The 20,289-nt window shown below is 26.8% G+C and overlaps 2 protein-coding genes across 2 annotated transcripts; both read right to left on the reverse strand.

The window, feature by feature from the left end:
• Positions 1 to 1,250: 1,250 nt before the first annotated feature.
• On the reverse strand, positions 1,251 to 4,503 carry LOC132925006 (actin-like protein 6A). The gene is made up of 5 exons (XM_060989440.1): positions 4,254 to 4,503; positions 3,206 to 3,597; positions 2,883 to 3,134; positions 1,542 to 1,721; positions 1,251 to 1,466 (listed from the first exon to the last, which is right to left on the reverse strand). The coding sequence occupies exons 1-5, from the start codon at positions 4,501 to 4,503 to the stop codon at positions 1,251 to 1,253; spliced, it is 1,290 nt and encodes a 429-aa protein (XP_060845423.1).
• Positions 4,504 to 14,754: 10,251 nt separating this feature from the next.
• On the reverse strand, positions 14,755 to 18,522 carry LOC132924382 (uncharacterized). The gene is made up of 4 exons (XM_060988665.1): positions 18,363 to 18,522; positions 16,383 to 16,527; positions 15,782 to 16,030; positions 14,755 to 15,535 (listed from the first exon to the last, which is right to left on the reverse strand). Exons 1-4 carry the CDS (start codon positions 18,520 to 18,522, stop codon positions 14,755 to 14,757), a joined length of 1,335 nt encoding a protein of 444 aa, XP_060844648.1.
• Positions 18,523 to 20,289: the final 1,767 nt, after the last annotated feature.

A 20,289-nucleotide genomic window follows, 5' to 3' on the forward strand; every position in this document is an offset into this window, starting at 1 on the left:
AATACATTGAATTCTCAAAATGTAATAGAATAATATAATACGAATTTATAAGTATTTTATGTTACATATAAGTAAATGCTAATTATTACAATATTATTGATTAACATATTGATTTTTTTTTAACTTTATTACAACAAATTACGGGTCTCGTAGTTTTTACATCTCAGTATTTACTATTTAATATTTAATACCTATAGATTCAAAAAAAAAAAAAAAATGATTGTAAGCACTATCAGGTAAATATTTATATATCTAATCAATATGTATTATATTTATTTTTCTAACCAAAAAAGCTGTAGAATAGTAGAATACCTAAAAATCTATTTGTGCTTGTATCATGTTGACATGGTAATTAAAGTTATGATATATTATGATAATATAAAAATTTACATGGGAAAACACCTAATCGTTTATAAAATAAACCTATATTTAAAACTATAGCTGCTATATATATTGTTGCTATATACGAAATTATAACATACGTGGTGTCAGCTATAGATATAATAAGTTAGATATTGCAATATTTAAATCGGATATCAATGTACAGCGAACCTATGTTAATGCGCACGACGTTTAGCTATTTAATGAATATTTAATGGTAGATTGAACGTTTTGCAACGTTTTAGTTCTGGTGAAAAAAAAAATAAGTGTATATAGAAGGACGAAATATCGCGTATATTGGTACGAGGACTCGGTAGAAGGTGAAGGTCTCCGGAAAAGTGAAATCTTTATAGTAAAAATATTTAAATTATATTATTTATAATAGATATTATGTAGATATAGATTCAATCTACGAGTAGTTATGTTGCGCTGTAATATACCGACATCATTATTAATTTGTATTTTATAAGCACATTAACTGTAAGCAATTACAAAACAATATGATCATTTTAAACAATAGTTATTTATTATTACTAAATATTATTACCAATAATATAACATTAATTTAATTACTGTTTAGAATGTTAAGATTTATGTTGATATATGTATTGGTTTACCGATAAACTATTCAGGCACATTGCACATTAAATTTAAAAACTCAGAATAGGTACTATCAGTAATTAATAATATGAAATTTTTTAAATTATTATATATTAGTAATTAATTGGTTAAATATTAGTCTAGTAAGTATATCTTCAATGAAATACAATTTACACATTTCTTAATGATTATAAACCTTAAAAATAAGACACAAATAAGATTTAATTTTATTAAATGCATGCAAATTAAGGTCATCCATATTAACATTATTAATTACACTTGTTATGAATTTGACCTTTACCTCCTTCATTATATTCATGGCAGCTAAACCACATTTGTTGAAATGTACCAGTTGATGCTATTATTGAACCACCAATCCAGGCACCAAATCGCCTCTCAGCAGATCCATTAGGTGAAATCATTTTCAATCTCATATTGGCATGTACACGTGTTGTGAGATCTCGATTTAATCTTTCTGGAAAACCCTATTAATATATAGATATATGTATATTGTATATTAATAAAAACTTGTACTTAAAAATATAGTTAAAATATTTTACTTGTATCAATGAATTTCCACCAGTGATAACAATATTGTTATATAAGGTAGGTCTTATGTCCACATCACACATCCCTGCGCTAGTTACAACAATATGGCTCATGCTCAACATAGAACCACCCATATTAGGGCTAGGATCAAATAACATTTCAGGTATTTTGAATCTTTCATTGCCAAATTCCTTAAAATTATAACATTATTTGTATTTATATTTAATTTATTTTTATTTAAAGTTATATTAGTATTAGTATATTTGTTTTTTTGGTTGGAGAATTTGTATTTATATTTTAAGAAATTTCATTTGAAAAGTGTTTTTCTAACTTGCATTTAAAATTATTAATGAATGTTGACTCTAAAGAAATAATTTTAAGATAAGTAAAAGGTACTGTCAATTATCATAATAGTATAATATATTGAATTCACCAAATCATTTTATATTAATACATTTTAAAAAGCAATTTGGTAAGATCCTATAGTTTTATACTATAAATTACGAATGATAAACATATAAACATAATTAGTCAATTTTAAATCATCAACTTGTTTGTTTTTACTTAAATATATATTCTGAGTGGAGCGATAAATATATTGATTTTACAATGATGTGTGTTTTGTTTTTATTTTTTTGTCAATCGTTATAGACAATGTAATATTTAAAACAAGATTTCTTGTAAGTTTTTCAATATTTAATAAAAACAAAAGTTTATTGGTAAGTCACATTCATTTTTTATAACCTTAAACAACTATTTATCTTCAAACGATTTTTGATGTTTGATTCAAAAAATAATGACTGTAAATACTTGAAATTTTTATCAAATGTTTATATATAATAATTTTCTATACGTGATGATTGAATTTTAAAATGAATTTGATTTATTTAATTTATTTATAGAAATGAGAAATAAAGTTTTTTTTAAGTTTTTGTCAATAAAAACAGGTACTTATTAGATAAATTATGACATCTGGGTTTTACTTGTTGCACAATTACGAGATTAAATGCATAAAAAAATTTGTTTCATGTTAAAAAAAAAGTCACTCGGGCTATAGTGCTATACTCATAATAAAATAATGTAAGATCATACTTTTCTTGACGTAGCAAGTTAATTTGTTTGTATTAATAAATTATTAGAAATAACATGGCCCAGTAAATATTATTATTTTCAAGCCCCAGTATTTTTTTTTTAGCTAAAACAAATCTTACAAAAAATATATAGCTGTATAGTATCCTCGCAACTCAATATGTTAACTATGAATGATTATTATTATTTGTAAAATAAAAGTTGAAATTTATTTTTTATTATTGAATTTTATTACTTTGTTATGAGCTTAAAGTTATTATTACTTGATTGTAGCCATTTGGAAACTCGTAATGAGAAGTTGGTAGAGTTGATACAATTTTATCATCATATGGAGTTTCAGAGACTTGCAACACAGAATGCTTAAAATCTTGAATGACTGATTGACACATATAATTATGCCAAGAGTCTGTCACTTCTGGTAGTACGCTTTTTTTTGTCCATATTGGTTTTTCTTTTTCTTTCACCGGTGTCTTTTTTGCAACCATGTAATGTGGTGTCACTTCAATATTATTCTCCTATCATAGATAAAATTTAAAAATTAAATATACATATTATTAATATGATATAACTATGTTATTTGACTTACACCCAAGAACTGTTTGCATTGTGTGCTAATGAAATTTCCACCCAAAGGACATTTGACGACGGCAGATGGTATTACATAGCCGTCGTGCACGGGAATAGCAGACGTATGTATTGCGCCACTATCAACAACAATACTAGTAGGGCGGCCACAAGAATATGCAGCTAATACAGCATTCCTACATAGATAAATAGCCGGCACATGGTACTTTTCAAACATTATTTCTACCAGTTTCTCTCTTTTGGATTTGGTATTTAATGGCGATTCACTGAATAATATTGGATGATACTGCGACTCTGTGTACAAGCACTTAGAGTAAGAGTAATCAACAATCTTTTCGAATAGATCCCAATCTTCGACCATGCCATCTTTCATACAGTTCAATACTTCTTTATCTAGAAATAAAAAAATATTTTACTTAAAATATAACCAAGTAAAACTTTTCTCCCGTGTGAGGGAAAATAATATAAGTGATAGTAATAAACAATTATATAAAAATAATAAAAAATAATAGTACAGACAAAGGAAAATAATACAATTTCTTGTTAACTTTTGGATAGTTAATTATTAAATTGTTCAAGAACCAATAGTATTATTGATAAGATACAATTAAATTAGGTAGGTGAATTTACGCGAACACTATAATGTATTTCATCTTAACAGCCAACCAGCGACTAAGCGAGTTTATTGAAATCACGAACTATTGTTAAATATTGTTTAATAAAAAATTATTTTCGAACAAAGAAGCGAAAGAAATATGTTGTTCTTCCAGGAGAAAAATTCCATTCTAAAAATTCTACCATATAGTAATACACTAATACATTAAGTTATTACTGTTGTTAGATACTTAAAAGCTCATTTCCAAGTAAAACCAAATATTTGGAGTAGGGTAGAAAATTTTTTATAACCTTCGATAATAAAACATTTCTTTACATTTATCAGCTCTTTCATTACGTATTATAATAATATAAATTTTAAATTCAAAAGCCTGCCATGGAGTGAAAAACTTCTAAAGGGAAAAAGAGTAAATTTAAGGTAGATCTATATTTACTTTTACGAGGAACGCGCAATGACGTAACATCAGTGAAATATTTGGTGTTCCCGTTGATCCGATTGCCGGCTTTTGCACCGGGTTCCAGCGCACTCGTATCTGGCGTGCCGTCATTCAATATACCAACTATGGACGGTATTTCTGCTTTTGGACAATCATCTTGGGCGGCACCAATGCGGATCGATTGTGATCCCAAGTCGAAAACGATCGCACCGATTTCATCGCCGCCATACAACATATTGATATTCATGTTTCTGATTTACTATTCACGAAAGTAAATAAAACACAATATTATTGACGAAAAATATAATACCTACAATGATTATACAGTTAATGTTGGAAATTTAGAATGGCGGTGTAAAATTTAGCCATGTAAAATACGTTCACTTATTACGAACAGCTATATAATAACAATAATAATAATCGGGATGTCGATCGATAACTGATGACACGACTATAAACAGGCTTGTTTTTATTGTATTCTTTGGACGTACGTACTTACGGTGTTGCCAAACTTTCAGCACTGTCGCGTGTGAGTCAATTTCGACGATTATCTCTAAGTATCCACTATAAGAAATAAAAATTATTATATAAGAGTAATGGAGTACATAATAACTATGAAACAACTGCGTTAGAAATTATGCAGAATTAAAATTTGATACATGAGAATGGGAGAGGGGAAAAAATCAATAAGCTACCCGGTAGGAGGGAACATCACCATCTGTACATGTATGGGAGGGAGGAGTCGCTAATATTGATTTTAACTACCAACGTGAGGATGAAAACGGACAGCTGTGTATTACCCGTACCCCGGGCGTGAATGTCGAAGAAAACAGATTCGCTTTTCCTTTATTCTCCGATTCCTATTACACCTACCCACCACAAATTCTCATAGTTATTTTACCTTTCTAACTGTTATTAGTAGCGGATCGTGGCTTGAACGACGAGACGATCGCACCCCCTACTAAAATTAAATAAAAGAAGAAAATTAATTTATATTCTTAATTCTATATTTAAAAAAAAGTAATTCTTATTAAAACTGCAGTTTTTAAATTTCTAGTATATTTTGTCGTATGCGAACATTAAATTTGTTTTCCTCAGATACCAGGAGCGTATGGGTACGCATGCACAAACGAGCAGTGTCTGGACGTTTAAGCTGCGATCTTATTGTAGGGTCTGGACGACCGGCAGCCAGGGCCGCATTTAGGGGAGGGGGCACTGGCTACAACTGCCCCGGGCGCCAGTATGTTGGGGGCGCCAAAATTTTTTGGTCAGAAATTTGTTCATTTGTAAAAATTAAAACTTTTACAATTGAAATTATTTTAATAACAGTATTATATAATACATAATATTTATAATGTATTTGTTAGTGTATTATGGTGTTTGAAGTTTAAACAACTAACGTATTTATAGCAATATAGCTATCAGCGATCGAGAGTTATTAATATACCAAATTTGTTGTGAATTTGTGATTATGTCAATAGACATGGGTTATGTATAATAATACAGCATATTTTGTTATCGCGCGCGGCGTGTCTTTTTCTTAGAAAAATACAATTATTATTTATTACTATTTGTCAACGAACTCACTGAACTCAGCGTTTCTAGCCACAGACTACAGTGGTTAGTACTGGTAGTAGGTACTTATGAACGATACTAATGTGACTACTATAAAAATCAATCTTACATTATTCATTTTGCTAATTATTTAAAAACTATTAATTTCAAACTTAAAATAATTTAATGATACAAATAACTGCATTAAAAGCTATTAGGCTTACATTGATTTTTTTTTTTTTATAATATATTGCTTTATTTGTATAATCAAAAATTTGATTTGAATGAATGATAATAGTCATTATTGCTCATTATAAATTGAGGTTCTTAAGTTAAATGTATGAATTATATTTATATAAGTACACAATGACAGTATAATCAAGATTCAAAGTAAGAGTTAAAGAGTGTGTAAGCTGGTTGTGAGACTTCTACAAATAGGCTAAAATGTATAAAGAATGTCGTGCGCCCTATCTTTTAAGACAGTAATAAATTTCAATATTTTTACTATCTTCTGATGTGGTAGAAAAATTTGGACTGCTCAATAATTTGGCAGCCCTATTTTAAAACTGAATTGGCGCCCCTGATAATAAGCAGGGTTTAAGTTACATTCATTCAAATGAATCCAATGTATCTGCAGAAGGAGAGGGGATCTGCAATTATTCAACAATATTTTTAAAAAAAGTACTTATTCTTTTTTTTGCTCAACATCTTAAAGGTTAGTGAAGATCTATTTCTCGTGGGTAGGCCCCCTAAGGGGGCGCCAATTTTTTTTTTGCACCGGGGCACAAAATGTCTAAATGCGGCACTGCCGGCAGCGTCGTTCATACATTAGTACATTATTTTAATGGGTAATCTATTTTTAAAATTAACTGTGTGTACGCTCGTCGTTGTCGGTTGCTAATCGCTGTTGTTATTGTCGATTATTATTTTTAAACATTTTTATTATTTTAAAAATATTAATAATATAATGATACCTATATTATTATAAACAATAATAAACGAACAGCGAAGATTTATAAATGATAATCGTGTCATTGTGCATGCGTGTACAACTGCGGTCTCATCAGGGTCGTTCCTAGGGTTTTCGGGGTCAGGGACAAATTAATGTGGGGGCCCTTTGACCATCATGATGCGATATGATAAAAAAAAAATACTTGTTGATATCAACAGAATTCTTGCAAATGTATTTTTCAAACCTTAACCACAACAAATCTTATTAAAATGTACGTATTGCCGTAGGTATTGGTACTTTTTTTGTGTGTTAGGTATATTTGAAATAACATCTTCTTAACTAAAGATTACCAAATTTATTTAAAATACATTTTAGTCTAAAAATAAGAACTCTTATAAGTACAAATATAATTATCAGTTTTATTAATTTTTAGTTCATTAAATAAAAATTGCAAATGCGCATGAACTCCCGAGCCCTTATTATTATAATTAATTGATAAAATTATTTGAAATATTTAACTAATACTAAGTATTTAACTATAATTATAGTATTATTCTATATCCAATATGCAGGTATCTGGTATAGCCAGTATAGCCGTGTAGGTACTAGTTAAACAGAGTGGCGTGGAGTGGTCATCAGTGGTGTAAGCAATGCTGCTTACATAATAATACACGCCACGTAACTGAGTCTTAAACTACTTTAAAAACTAATAGAAATTTAATAACTAATTATTTTAATAAAAAAATAAAAATAATATGTACCTAATTTAATAAATTATTACTTACTGATATTGGTGTTAATGTACAGTGTATAATGTATATTGTGTCACTGTACACAATTCACTCTTTAGTATACAAATATTCTATTAAAAGTATAATAGTTTATAAAGTCAACTTTATTAGCGAGTAGCGTCATTACGGGTATATGGATTATACACCTATGCAACGCCGTAGCTTGTGTGTGACATAGTGAATCCAGAATCGAACATAAAAATACCGACTTCCTGTATAAACTGTAGGTTTAATAATATTAATATACGAGTAATAATATCATCATGACGGCGTGGCGGCTATAATAGAAACTTATGATGTGCGATGAATTTTTTTGCTCAAATCGGACGGCAACGACGTATTTAATTTTGTATTATTATTTTACATTTTAATTTTTTTTATGATGTATTATAGTTCTTTAATTTGTTCATCGCACTCCTGTGCTAAACTACTACGAGCCGCCACTGCATATATTATATATTATAGGTACCTTTATAGTAAATTCAAAAATGTTGTCTTTATTATTTAATATGTATATACATTTTGATTAGACTTATATAATACTTATAATAGTAATAAGTAACAAGACTACAAAAACCGCTGACGATTTCAGAAAAATTCAGACAACCGACGATCGGTTTCTGAACAGCAGACAATCCGCTGTGATATTGTGTCCGCAACGGCTTGTCGCCACTCAATAACCTATTCGCTGTTAAATCAGCTACGTTCGTTGCATACCGAAACGATTATCATGATCACCCCTTGTCTTACAAAATTGAACGTAATAATACAATCCCAAAGCTAACTACGACTAGTGTCAACTACCTAACACACATCTGATGTATTATGAGTGGCCTACTCAATTTCCAGTCATGCCATATGCAATGTCTAACCAATAGTAAATTAATAACGTTTGTCATAGAAATGATCAAATAAATATTGTTTACGCTACTAGTTGAAATTAATATTTAAATTGAATAACATATCAAAATTTATGTTTCAAAATCTGGGATAGACGCATAAAAATGTCAGTTGGTGAGGTTTGAAAAAAAATATATAATCTTTGTATTATTGTAAATTAATGATGTTACAATATTTATTTTTATTTTATGGTATTATTGATATTTCCTGGTTCAAAATTTTGGTTTCTTTAAAAAAAAAATTGTGATTGTTTGTTAATGATTTATTATTTTATTTTTTTCAAAATTAACTACTTATTTAGAACTTAGTAACAAATGTCTAAGGCTTGGATATAGTAACTGAACATTTTATATATATTTACCATAAAATAATATTCAAATTTTTGTGATTAAATTTTCAATCTTTTTTACCGACCAATATCAAAGAAATAGATATTAAGGATGAAAATCAAAAAAATGTATTAACTTCAGATCGTTTACACGCCATAAATCATTCCGTTCGAAATTTAAAATATTTTATGAAATAAAATAAACTATATTGTTTGATTATTAAGTGAATAATAAATATCTATATGGCTATATAATACTAAATTTAATTTATTGACTTAATTTTAACTTGCAGAACCTAATAATATCTTTTTTACAGTGAAATAGTTAATCGTTTACGTTAATTGATGTAATGTCAAGAAAATTATACTTGTCTTTATGTATTCTGATATTTCAGAATATTTTATTATACGGGTTTGGCTAGCAGTTTTAATTAATCTTATATCCAATATCATATTAATTAATTAATTATTCATTCAACACTGGTAATCTGAACATTATATAGGAAACAATAATATATTTTAACAAGCTCGTTAAGAATACAGGTACTTTTTAAATATTGAATTATATGACTTGAAGTAGTTGCATCTAAAATGGTGAATTATATATTTATATGAAAATCGTGGATATTTAAATATGTACCTAAATACATTTTTCAAGGAATTTATAATAAAAAATAAACATAATATACTTTAACAAACTTTGTGTTAAAGTTTGATATTAATAAGCAAACCAGTTAAATCTAGGTATAAAAAAAAATTTTTAATTGATAATATTCTGATAAACCAATGCAAGATTCAAATAAAATAATTATAATGGATGTGTCAAATTTGAATGCAATGATATGTATCATTGTATACGAAAAACGATTCTGAACGGAGATTATTTGTCAGTCTAGGATATATTATATGATTACCAATATTTAAATTGTAATTTATTTTTCTCAACTACTGGTGAAAGTTTCAAGTTTCTACGACTTAAAACTTTTTGAATAACAACAAATATTTTAAATCGTTTTAGTATATATCGTTATTTTACGCGATTTCGTAAAAAATTAAATTTCATACGCTCATAAAATTTTTTCTGTATTGACGCTGTAGTTTTTTTTTTACAATTTTTTTGAAGAAAATGTTATGGAGAACCTTGTATTGAGTTACTTAACCTTAGATATAAATCACAAAATTGTATGAATTCCTTTCAAATTTTCGCGATTTTAATATATTTCGTAAGCATTTGAACTTTAAATGCTTGTAAACGATTTAAAATATTTTTTTACTAAGATAAGTACAATTTATTATAAACTCTCTATTAAATTTTAAAAATTTTTTTGAATGCCAAATTCAAATTCAAAAAAAAACTTAGAAAAATCGAAAATTTCAATTGTCTATAGATAGCTTAATAAAAGACAAAATATTTTTAAAATTTAATCATAAATAGATAACGCTAATATAAACATTTGGTGAAAATTTCAAGTATTTAAAATAATTCTTTTTTTAGTTACAGCAAAATAAAAAAAAATCGATTTTGTCAAATACATGGTTATGCGTAAAAATTCCCGTTTTTCTGTTTCTTTTTTATAGTTTTTTCTGATACTTTTGAAAACTACTGGACATTTTTTACTTTTTTCAGACATTTACATATTTTACACATAAAAAATTAGACGTTTATAAAAATATTTGTGAAATCACGCTCAAGTATATTTTTTTAATTTCAACAAAAAAAAACTTATGAGGAACTTAATATTAAAATGTTAAAATATTATAAAATATGAAATTTTAAATGCAAGATGATAAGTAAGTTTTAACCAACTTTAAAGAGTTATAATAAAATATTGTAACTATATATTTTTAATATTTTTAATTGGTATATGCTATATGGACAACTTATCAAGAATCTTACATTTTAAATGTTTTTATTAAGTCATAATTCATTAAAATATTTTTTTTTCTTTTTGTAATTTTAAGTCATAACTCAAATAATTAAATTTTTAAAATCAGACCAGTATTTTGTTTCGGGTAGATAGCTTATAGGTAGTAAGTACTAAGTATTAATGATTAAATAACATAATTCCTATGCCCCTATAATTATTATGTTATTCAATCATTAATACTTACGGGGCTAGGTAAATTGGGTCCTCGATAATATTTGTGTGCATTTTGAAAGCAGTAAGTTGAGACCCGAAGATAAAAAGGTAATAGGTAATTGGTCCCATTTATAAATCTACTCACCGAACACACTATTAATACGATAACGCGTTTTGAGTTTGTTTATTCTTTATCGTTTAAGTTTTCACTGAGAACATAATATTTTAGAAAATACATATGTATATTATATATATATATATTGAATTATAATGGAAATGAAATTTATTTTTAATTTATACCATGAGATTTTTTTAATTATTAATACCATAGTATATTTATTTAGAACATGATATTATAAAAAACATATGTATTTTTATTTACTCATACCATTTGTAAATATTTATATTATGATTATAAAATTTGAATTCTAATAAAAAAAATTAGATTAAAAAAAAAAAAAAAATGTGAAAAACGTACTAACATTTTTTTTCAGGACTCAATTTACCGATATGGTTATTTGAGACCTAATTCTTTAGTCTTTACCAATCCCAATAAAATGTACTACAAAAAGTCTGCTCAGCTCAGAATTATTTTTGTACGTAATAAATTATCAATTAAACTGAATTTAATAATTCTATCACAATGGCCTATTCAATGATAGGTAAGCTATAATCGACTCTTACTGTATAGTTGAGTATCTACCTATAGTTAGTTTCCTATTTGCTTACTTTTTTTTTAATTCAAAATTAAAGCTTTTATACGTGTATATGCATAATGCTTGTCGTTTAAATATTTCGATGATTTTAAATTAGACCACATGGTTTATACTACAAGTAAGTACTTATACCTATTATATTATCTACCGGTAAACCGTATCGTCCGGTATACATCTTACGTATGAATAGGTAATGTTTTTATATACATTGTGGTTCTACCCTTGTTTTATATAATTTAACTTTTTTTTATGACGTAACCTTATAAATATGTAATACCTTATTAGTTATTATAGATTAATTGTACCTACAGGTCTTGTAGAATGATGTAGGTATTATATAAATTAATGTAAACATTTATGAAGTAGATACGTTTTAATATCTGAAATCAATTATCTGTCTTACACCAACATTATCATATTGTTTTTAAAAATAATCTTTTGGAAGTGTTAAATAATTAGAACAAAAAAGGCTTTTTTAGTAGACAAATGTATAATATATTATCACTTACAATAAAATTAAAAAGAATCCGTATACAGTTAAATTTAATTGTTTGTTAATTTATCAAAACTTTTTTACAACACAGAGATAAAACCAATTATAAGCTGAAAATGAGCAGTTACAATATTTTATTTAAAATATAAACATTAAACATTAAAATAATTTTTAAATATTAATTTGTTTAGGTTCAGTGGTTAAGAAGATGTTATACCCACATGTGAGGTCTTTGTCTTACATATATACAATATTAAAAATTTTAAGAATATTATCTAAAAATTACATATGCTTTAATAGATATTATCATTTTAAAGTGAATTATGAACATTTTATTCATAATATTTTACACATCCATAACTCACTTTAAAATGATAATATCAATAAAAACGTATGACATTTCTTAGATAATATTTTTACCTTTAAATTTTATAATCGGTAAGTTTACTCTAATATTAAAGCTAACATCACAAAATATGATCTGCTGAACGAAAATTTACTATGATTTATGTTAGTAAGACAGAGACAATACGTGTGGGTACAATTTCTTCTTAATATTAATGTAAATCTTAAATTATAATTCAAATAAAGTATGTTTAGTATAAATAGCCGTAAAATATTAATTGTGTTGTTCTTATAATTTAGGTTTGTAAATGTTAAAATAATGCTATAATTGTAACGTTGTAAATTAAGAAAAATTGATAACATTTGTAAACGTAATTTAAAGTAAAATTAAAGTATTAAAAAAAAAACATAATGTTAAACAAAATATATCATAAGGTATATAACCTAGATATAATTATAAAAAAAATAACGAAAAACGAATTATTTCCAATAGAAGCATTATTTTACATAAATATACCTGATATATGAAATATGTATAAAAAAAAAACAGTTAGGTGTATGAAATTTAATACAAACATATTTTCATAATTTAAATCAATGGATATAATAATAATATTAATATTTATAATATTAAAAATGTAATATAAAAAAAATATACATTGGGTATAAATACCAAGTATTGTACAGTAGCAGATATAGGATTTTTCTTGTGTGTGGGGGGCAGGGGCGGACTGGCAATGTGTGCTAGTGTGCCGTAGCACACCGGGCCGGGGGCTCATGATGATTAATATTGACAATATTATATAGTATATTACTAATAAATGTATTTTTAAATTTTAAATACTAAACAGTTAAAAACTATTGCTATTGGTTGCCGGTCGGTAGGTACGAATGGTACGATAGTGTTATAAGTTAATACTTCGTAGTCGAATAATTATATGGTTAATAACAATATAATGTACATTGTACATTACATAATATTTCATAAACTATTCGAAAAAATAGGTAGCAAGGTAGGTATTTATAGAGGATGGTATAAACGGGTTGGGCCGGCTGTTTATTTTTATAGAATACTGGGCCGTTTACCTCCTAGTCCGCCCTTGGTGGGGGGAGACAAATATTATTATATTATAATATGATATATATATATATACATATATAATATATATATATAATTTTGTAAACACAATATTTAGGATTTTATTTCAGGCCTTACAATTATAATATAAATGTAAAAGGGAACTCCTTAGTTCTCCCTTGAATCCACCACTGATGTTGGAGAATTATTTATTATGTACCAAAACACACACATACAAAAACACACATATACACAAAGTTTAATAAATATTTTGTGAATCAAATCTTGTTCTTAAAATTAAATAATTTGTACTAGCTAATTATTTCATAAAAGATACACTTTACATTACTTTTGAAATCAAGTTTTATCAATATTAATATTGGCTGTGAATTTGTAACAAAATGCATTTTTCTTAGCTTATTTGTACAACATAGCTTTCTTAATACAAAGTTTAAATTACATAATAATGGATTCTGTTTAAACATTTTTTTTTACATATTTTTATTTGTTAAGTCATTTTTTAACACTCGTATTAAATATATTTTATGCAATTTTTAATAGTTTTCATAAGGAATTTAAAATTTATCTGCGCGGAGTTTTTGTTTTTTTTCATTGTATTGCACTGGCTGTAACAGTGTATAATACTATGTATAATGTAATTATTCAAATATTTTTATTTTAAAGATACTTGTTGTTCAATCTAATAATAGAGACGAACCAGAAAGTCACAATTACATCTTTCTGATATTAAAAAAAAAAATGTTTTAGGCAAGTAAAAGTAGGTAAAATATCAATCTTAACAATAGTTTATCTATCATTCATATCATTACCTAGTGCTTTAAATTCACAGCCTCATTTAATATTGTAATGTATTTATATGCTGTTAACGTTGCAAACAATATAATATCTATTTAATAAAAAAATTGTTTGTTAGGTATTCGATATGTTTGATATTTGCAAATGTTCAATGATGAAGCAATGTAATGTAATTCATTAAACAGAATATTATATTGTTCAACAAATAACAAGTAAATATTTCGGATTCTAATATTTTAAATAAGATTAATTTAATTAAATCCACAATATCAATAAATAATACATATTTATTATGTATTAGTTTAAGAAAGTTACAACAACACACAAAAAAAGGTCAGAGGTGAGTACAATAAACTTATATTTCACTAGGGTACATGTAGTTAAGTCATCGAATTCAAACCCAATCTAAAAACATTACTAACAAAATCATATGATCATTTCAATCTAATAATATGAATGAACATAGTTAGACGGCGCATTGCAATAAAGAGGTACATTATAGTATGTAATAAATCCTTGAGTTTGCGGTCGTGGCATGTTATTGAGGTTTATAGGTGGAGTGTGTGTTGGTACATAATTGGGTGTTGAGTTACCATTTATTGAAGAGGTCACTGAACCTAAATCTGAAATAGAATAAATTTCTTTAATTTCAGATATACACTCCAAAATTTTGATTTTCACATCATCAATGGCACGAATACAGAAATCTTCTATGTCTGCTGATACACTCTTGAAAAATAAATCCATTGTCTTAGTGACCCCCATTTTACTATTAAGCATTTCAATTTGTTTTTGTAAGTTGAATAAAATTGTATTTCCTTCGTCAAAGCGGGCACATTTTTCACTAGTAGAACAAGACAAATTATCTGGTGTTACGTTTGAGTTATGATACATTTGTCTGACTTCGGAGACACATTTCAAAATTCTGGGTTTGATATCATCAATTGCACGAGGGCAGAAATCTTGAACATCTAGTAATACGCTCTTAAAAAACAAATCCAATGATTTAGTAGTTTCTGATTTATTATTAAGCATTTCAATTTGTTTTTGCAAATTATGTAAAATCGTATTTCTCTCCTTCGATTGAGCAAGTTTCTCAGCTAAATAACAAGATACTGAATCTGGTAGTTGCGGCAATGTAAATTCTGCACTATGCACAGTATTATCAGGGACGTTTTCTTCGTGTTCATTTTTCAATTCTTCGCTTTGAACATTTGAAGTGGCACTGTAAATTAAATTAATATTAATAATAACATATTTAATTACTCGTACATATATGTCAATGTATAAAGATATCAGAAGTGGTAATTTAAATTTTAAATCGAAATTTAGTTACTTATATTATATATAAAATAAATTTGGATTAAATATATTTAGTTTCAATTAAAAAATCAACTGTGATATAAATATATATTTATTAATCGATTAAATTAATATCATAATGTGTTATATATATAAATTCGGAGCTTACTTTTGTTCATATTGAATTGTGACCGTAAATGAAGTATTATCGAGTATTTCAATTTGCTTTTTCAAGCTATTATACAGTATTTCATTTCTTTCTTTTAATCCTTCTGCTAAAATAACTGCTATTTTGTCTTCTTTTGATTGAGAAGTATTCTCAGCAGAAGAAGAAGATGGCAATACTAAATTATCGTCATTCAAAAGTTTATCAAAAATTTGTTCCCCGAGTTCCAATTGTACTTCATCATTTTGATTGCTAGATTTTATGCTGTAATTTTTATTTTTTAATAATAATTTTCATATTATATTATTTGTTTCTACATATATCTATGGGGTGATGCAGTTCTTTAATTTTATAAATAGGCATTTAAAACTATACCTACATTCCTAAAAATATTTATTTTTTCAAAATCATCAACTTATTTATAAAATTAGTGTAGCATAAATTAGTGAATAAATAAAATAATTCTAAAATGTTAGAAATTAAAAAAATAAATAAATTAGGCGATTGAAACGAATCAATATTAAAATTATTTTTTAAACATAATATATTTTTAATTATTATATATTATATTATATTTTATATATATTCATTCATTGTATCTTACTTTTGTCTATATAGATTTTCATCTAGAAATGATACATAAGTAGACAATGACCAATTGTTATTCACTGATGATCCGGTTTCCATATTACTTTTATTTTTTAAGTAAAAAGCTTTTATATTTTTCCATCGTCTCTTGCATTGATAAACTATTTAGAATAATAAATTGATTTACTAATTAAACAATGACGATTATAAATAAATATAATTATAACCCAATTCTTATATATTAGGTATCTAAAATACTCTTATAGTAAGTGGTTGTATAGAAATTAGTACCTAAGACAAGAATTATCAAGAACTAAAATGTATATATGTGATAAAACTAATTTTTTAAATTTTAAAACCATAATTCCTAATTCATTGGAAAAAAAATCAAAATATTTTGATTATAAAACTTAAAATGTTGATATTTATGTGTGATAATTAGCTAGATAAACAACCGGTGGCGTAGCCAAGGGGAGGGCTAATGGGATTATAGCATCCCCTATTGGCTGTATTTTTTATACTGTTTTGAAATATTGAAATTTAAATATTGAAATTATCTTACAAATATTAATTATTTAAAATAGTAAATACGTTAACGGCAAATCAAGGTTAATATGTTATCAGTATTTTTGTTGTTGTTTTTGATTTTCAATAACTCAAGTTAGGTAAAAGTATTTAGCACCCCCCATAAAAAAATCCTGGCTACGCCTCTGTAAACAACCATATTTTTATTCATTAAATAATTTTTCAAGCCCATAATAATGACAAAAAAATAATTTTTTGCAGCAACAGTTTTTATATGTCAGTCATCAAATAAGGAAAAATTTAATTTTTTTTTGCACCATAATTTAGTTATGTATTATATATGTAGATAGGTACTAAAATTAACTTCGAACGAAAATATTCCACTCTCCGCTTGGGATCTGTTTGCCTACAAAAGAGCATCCCAACACCCTACAAATTCCCCCCTATATAATTTACGGGTGACGTTCTTATGATATAAAATAATAAGTTATTAATTGTATTTTAATATATTATATTGTATATTATATAAATTTATTTTGATTTCCGGTATAGACATTTTTTTAAGCACCTCCCTTAAAAAATCTAAACAAAAAACGTTTATAAACTTAATCGATCCCCCAAAACAATTGACAACTATCAATGTTTTAAATACTTTTTTTCTTTTTAATATAAATATATATATATGTGAAATAAACAACAATACTTGCATAAATATTTTAACATAAAAATTTCAGTTTATTATAACTAAACAAAATATTTCCATAAGAGAACACAATTTTTAATTGAGAATATTTATGTTAAGGGCTGGTAAATCAACATTTATTTTTTCTGTCTATCTTCAACATAATATAGGAATAAAATCATTTCGTACTTCCACAATTACAACTTTCTGGTTCAGTTTAGGGCAACGGCGCCTATTATATATTTTATAAAAAAAAAGAGTATTTCTTGTGCATTGACTGGATAGATTTTAATACTTACATTTTTTAATAACTTATTAATGGTTAAAATAAAATAATTTTAAATTAAAACATGCAAAGTCGTGGAAATACGAAATATCTCAGTTCCTATATTATGTGGAAGATATACAAAGTTAACAAATGTCGATAAAGCCCCCTTTAATTAAAACAAATATATCCGGTATCCGATGGGGTGGGTAATAGATAAAAATTAACTTCAAAAGTCATCTAAAATATTATTTAATTTATAAACAATTCTATAAATTAACTTATCATTTTGTGCTATAAAATAACAATAATACTAGTTATAAAAAATGAAAAAACTACTCCCTTAAGCCTTAAGGCCCTCCTCCCCAATAACCACCATTGCTACCATGTTATTATCATTATACATATAATTGTATTATTTTATTAAGTAGGTACCTTAATATAAAATTATATGGTCTATTATAGTCGCTCACGTACAACACAATATAATAATACGATAATAGAATTATTAATATAATGTTTACCTGATTTTCCAATCTCGATTGATATTTCGTTCCATATGCGATCCTTGAACACAATATCCTTGTGCCTCTTGTGCTTGACGTCGTAAAGCTCGCGGTGTTCGCGGATCAAGTCGACCAGGACGATGTCGTCCTCGTGGGTAAATCCGTTGACGTTCGGCATTATCGATGAGGCTGGGAAAGTGATAAGAATCTACAATACACGTCCGGTAACTGCGGCAGCTACTACGACACAGGCTCTCGTTCTCCGTGGCGGCTGCAACACAATAAGCTATAGGGGGCGGCGCTATTAAACATTTGGACCCGCGCAGTTGATATTATAGTGTTGTATTTTGTAGTTACATTATGAGATGTATATAATACACACGCGCGTTAGCGATGGCAGCAATTGATCGGCGGTGAACGAAATACTGAAGGTTCCCTTCCTCCTCCCTCGGCCACCACTGACGCTACCAAATCCACCCGAAAAGCACCGCCGACCAATCTGTAGCTGTAGAGCCCGTGGCGATAACCGTGCTCGGGTAGGTATTTGAAATTATTTTCGTGAATAGTCTTGATATCGGGCGAAAAAAATGTATATTTATAAATAAAGCGTAGTAAACAAAAAACATTTATTAAAATATATTATTGTGAAAACAAAAACCTTTTCCTTCGGTAGAATTCGATTTTGCCAAAATGCATCGTGAATCGGTTTGTTTGTATAATAATTGTATTATATTATAAAGTTATATTTGTTAAAACCTTTGTACCGTGGTTTTTTCTGATTTTTGATTACCTACCGTTACTATGTTCGTTTTGTGCATTTACACGTATATAAATTATAAACACACTTATAGATTCGACAAATGCCACTTTGGTTTCATACGTGTTAGTACCAATAGTACCTACGTTACTTTTCTATTGTATAAAGATATTATATTTTTTTAAATGTGTAGGATCCCATTGCTGTCTTTAGTTAACGGATATCTAGTTGGTTAATAATTTACACATACCTTTTCTATCATTATCGACGTGACCATCTGTTGTAGACAATTTATTTAAATGTTAAAAACGTATTATATATTTTAATTATTAACATGAATATTGTTATTATCGATGTTGTATTAAGCATTATAATATAATATAACCATATTTTTAATATTTTTATATAGCACTTATTTACATTTTTGGTAAAATAACTTATTATACCATCGGAACATAATGTAGATACATAATACAAATATTAATCGTTTGTTAGTAATATGATAAAATAAAATAATAATATTATTTTATTTTACAAACCTCGCCAATGGCATCATTGAAATAAATGCGTTTTGATTAAAATCAACATCTCATGGCTTAGGAACTTGGGATTTACGATTTTGACTATCACCAGTGGCGATGAACAAAATCTGTAGCTGGATCAAAAATTATAAAATGGTTTTACGGGCTTATTTGAAATTCTATAACGACACAAACAATTAGGTACGCTTTTAATGTAATTATTGACATTGACAGTTCTGATATCTTCACTATTTATAAATTTATTTGTTTTCCGTTATAACTGAAATAACCGATGCTGTCTTCTGTTATTTTTCATTATACAATGTATGTTTTATTGCCGACAGCATAGTGAACATTTCTGGGTTTTTCATGTATAGTTGTAGTTAATAATTATAGTACACAATTCTTGTCAAGAGGTGATTAATTAAATTAAATTAGTAAATATGTCAAGATAAGTTAAATGTGATTTATAATGAATCACAGTTGTAGTACCGTAGCTAGAGTTTATTTTATTTTCGTGGAAGAAGGATAACTAAATTAAGGGATTTTATTGGGATCAAAGCTTTATTTAGGATTATTAAAAAAATTACCACGATTTTGGTCTCTAATTCCCAGGATGTACTTTAAAATAGTTAAAATATAATTTTTCAACCACAGAAACAGATAA

The sequence above is a fragment of the Rhopalosiphum padi genome, chromosome 3, assembly GCF_020882245.1.
Source record: "Rhopalosiphum padi isolate XX-2018 chromosome 3, ASM2088224v1, whole genome shotgun sequence".
Classification (NCBI taxonomy): domain Eukaryota; kingdom Metazoa; phylum Arthropoda; class Insecta; order Hemiptera; family Aphididae; genus Rhopalosiphum; species Rhopalosiphum padi.

Coding starts and splice junctions, on each gene's coding strand:
- LOC132925006 (XM_060989440.1), bottom strand. CDS start 4,503: ATGAATATCAATATGTTGTATGGCGGCGATGAAATCGGTGCGATCGTT. Junction 1,722..2,882: donor TTCCAAATGGCTACAATCAA/GTAATAATAACT, acceptor TATAATTTTAAG/GAATTTGGCAATGAAAGATT. Junction 1,467..1,541: donor GTGGAAATTCATTGATACAA/GTAAAATATTTT, acceptor ATATATTAATAG/GGTTTTCCAGAAAGATTAAA.
- LOC132924382 (XM_060988665.1), bottom strand. CDS start 18,522: ATGCCGAACGTCAACGGATTTACCCACGAGGACGACATCGTCCTGGTC. Junction 16,031..16,382: donor GAAAATCTATATAGACAAAA/GTAAGATACAAT, acceptor CATAAAATCTAG/CAATCAAAATGATGAAGTAC. Junction 15,536..15,781: donor ACAATTCAATATGAACAAAA/GTAAGCTCCGAA, acceptor TTTAATTTACAG/TGCCACTTCAAATGTTCAAA.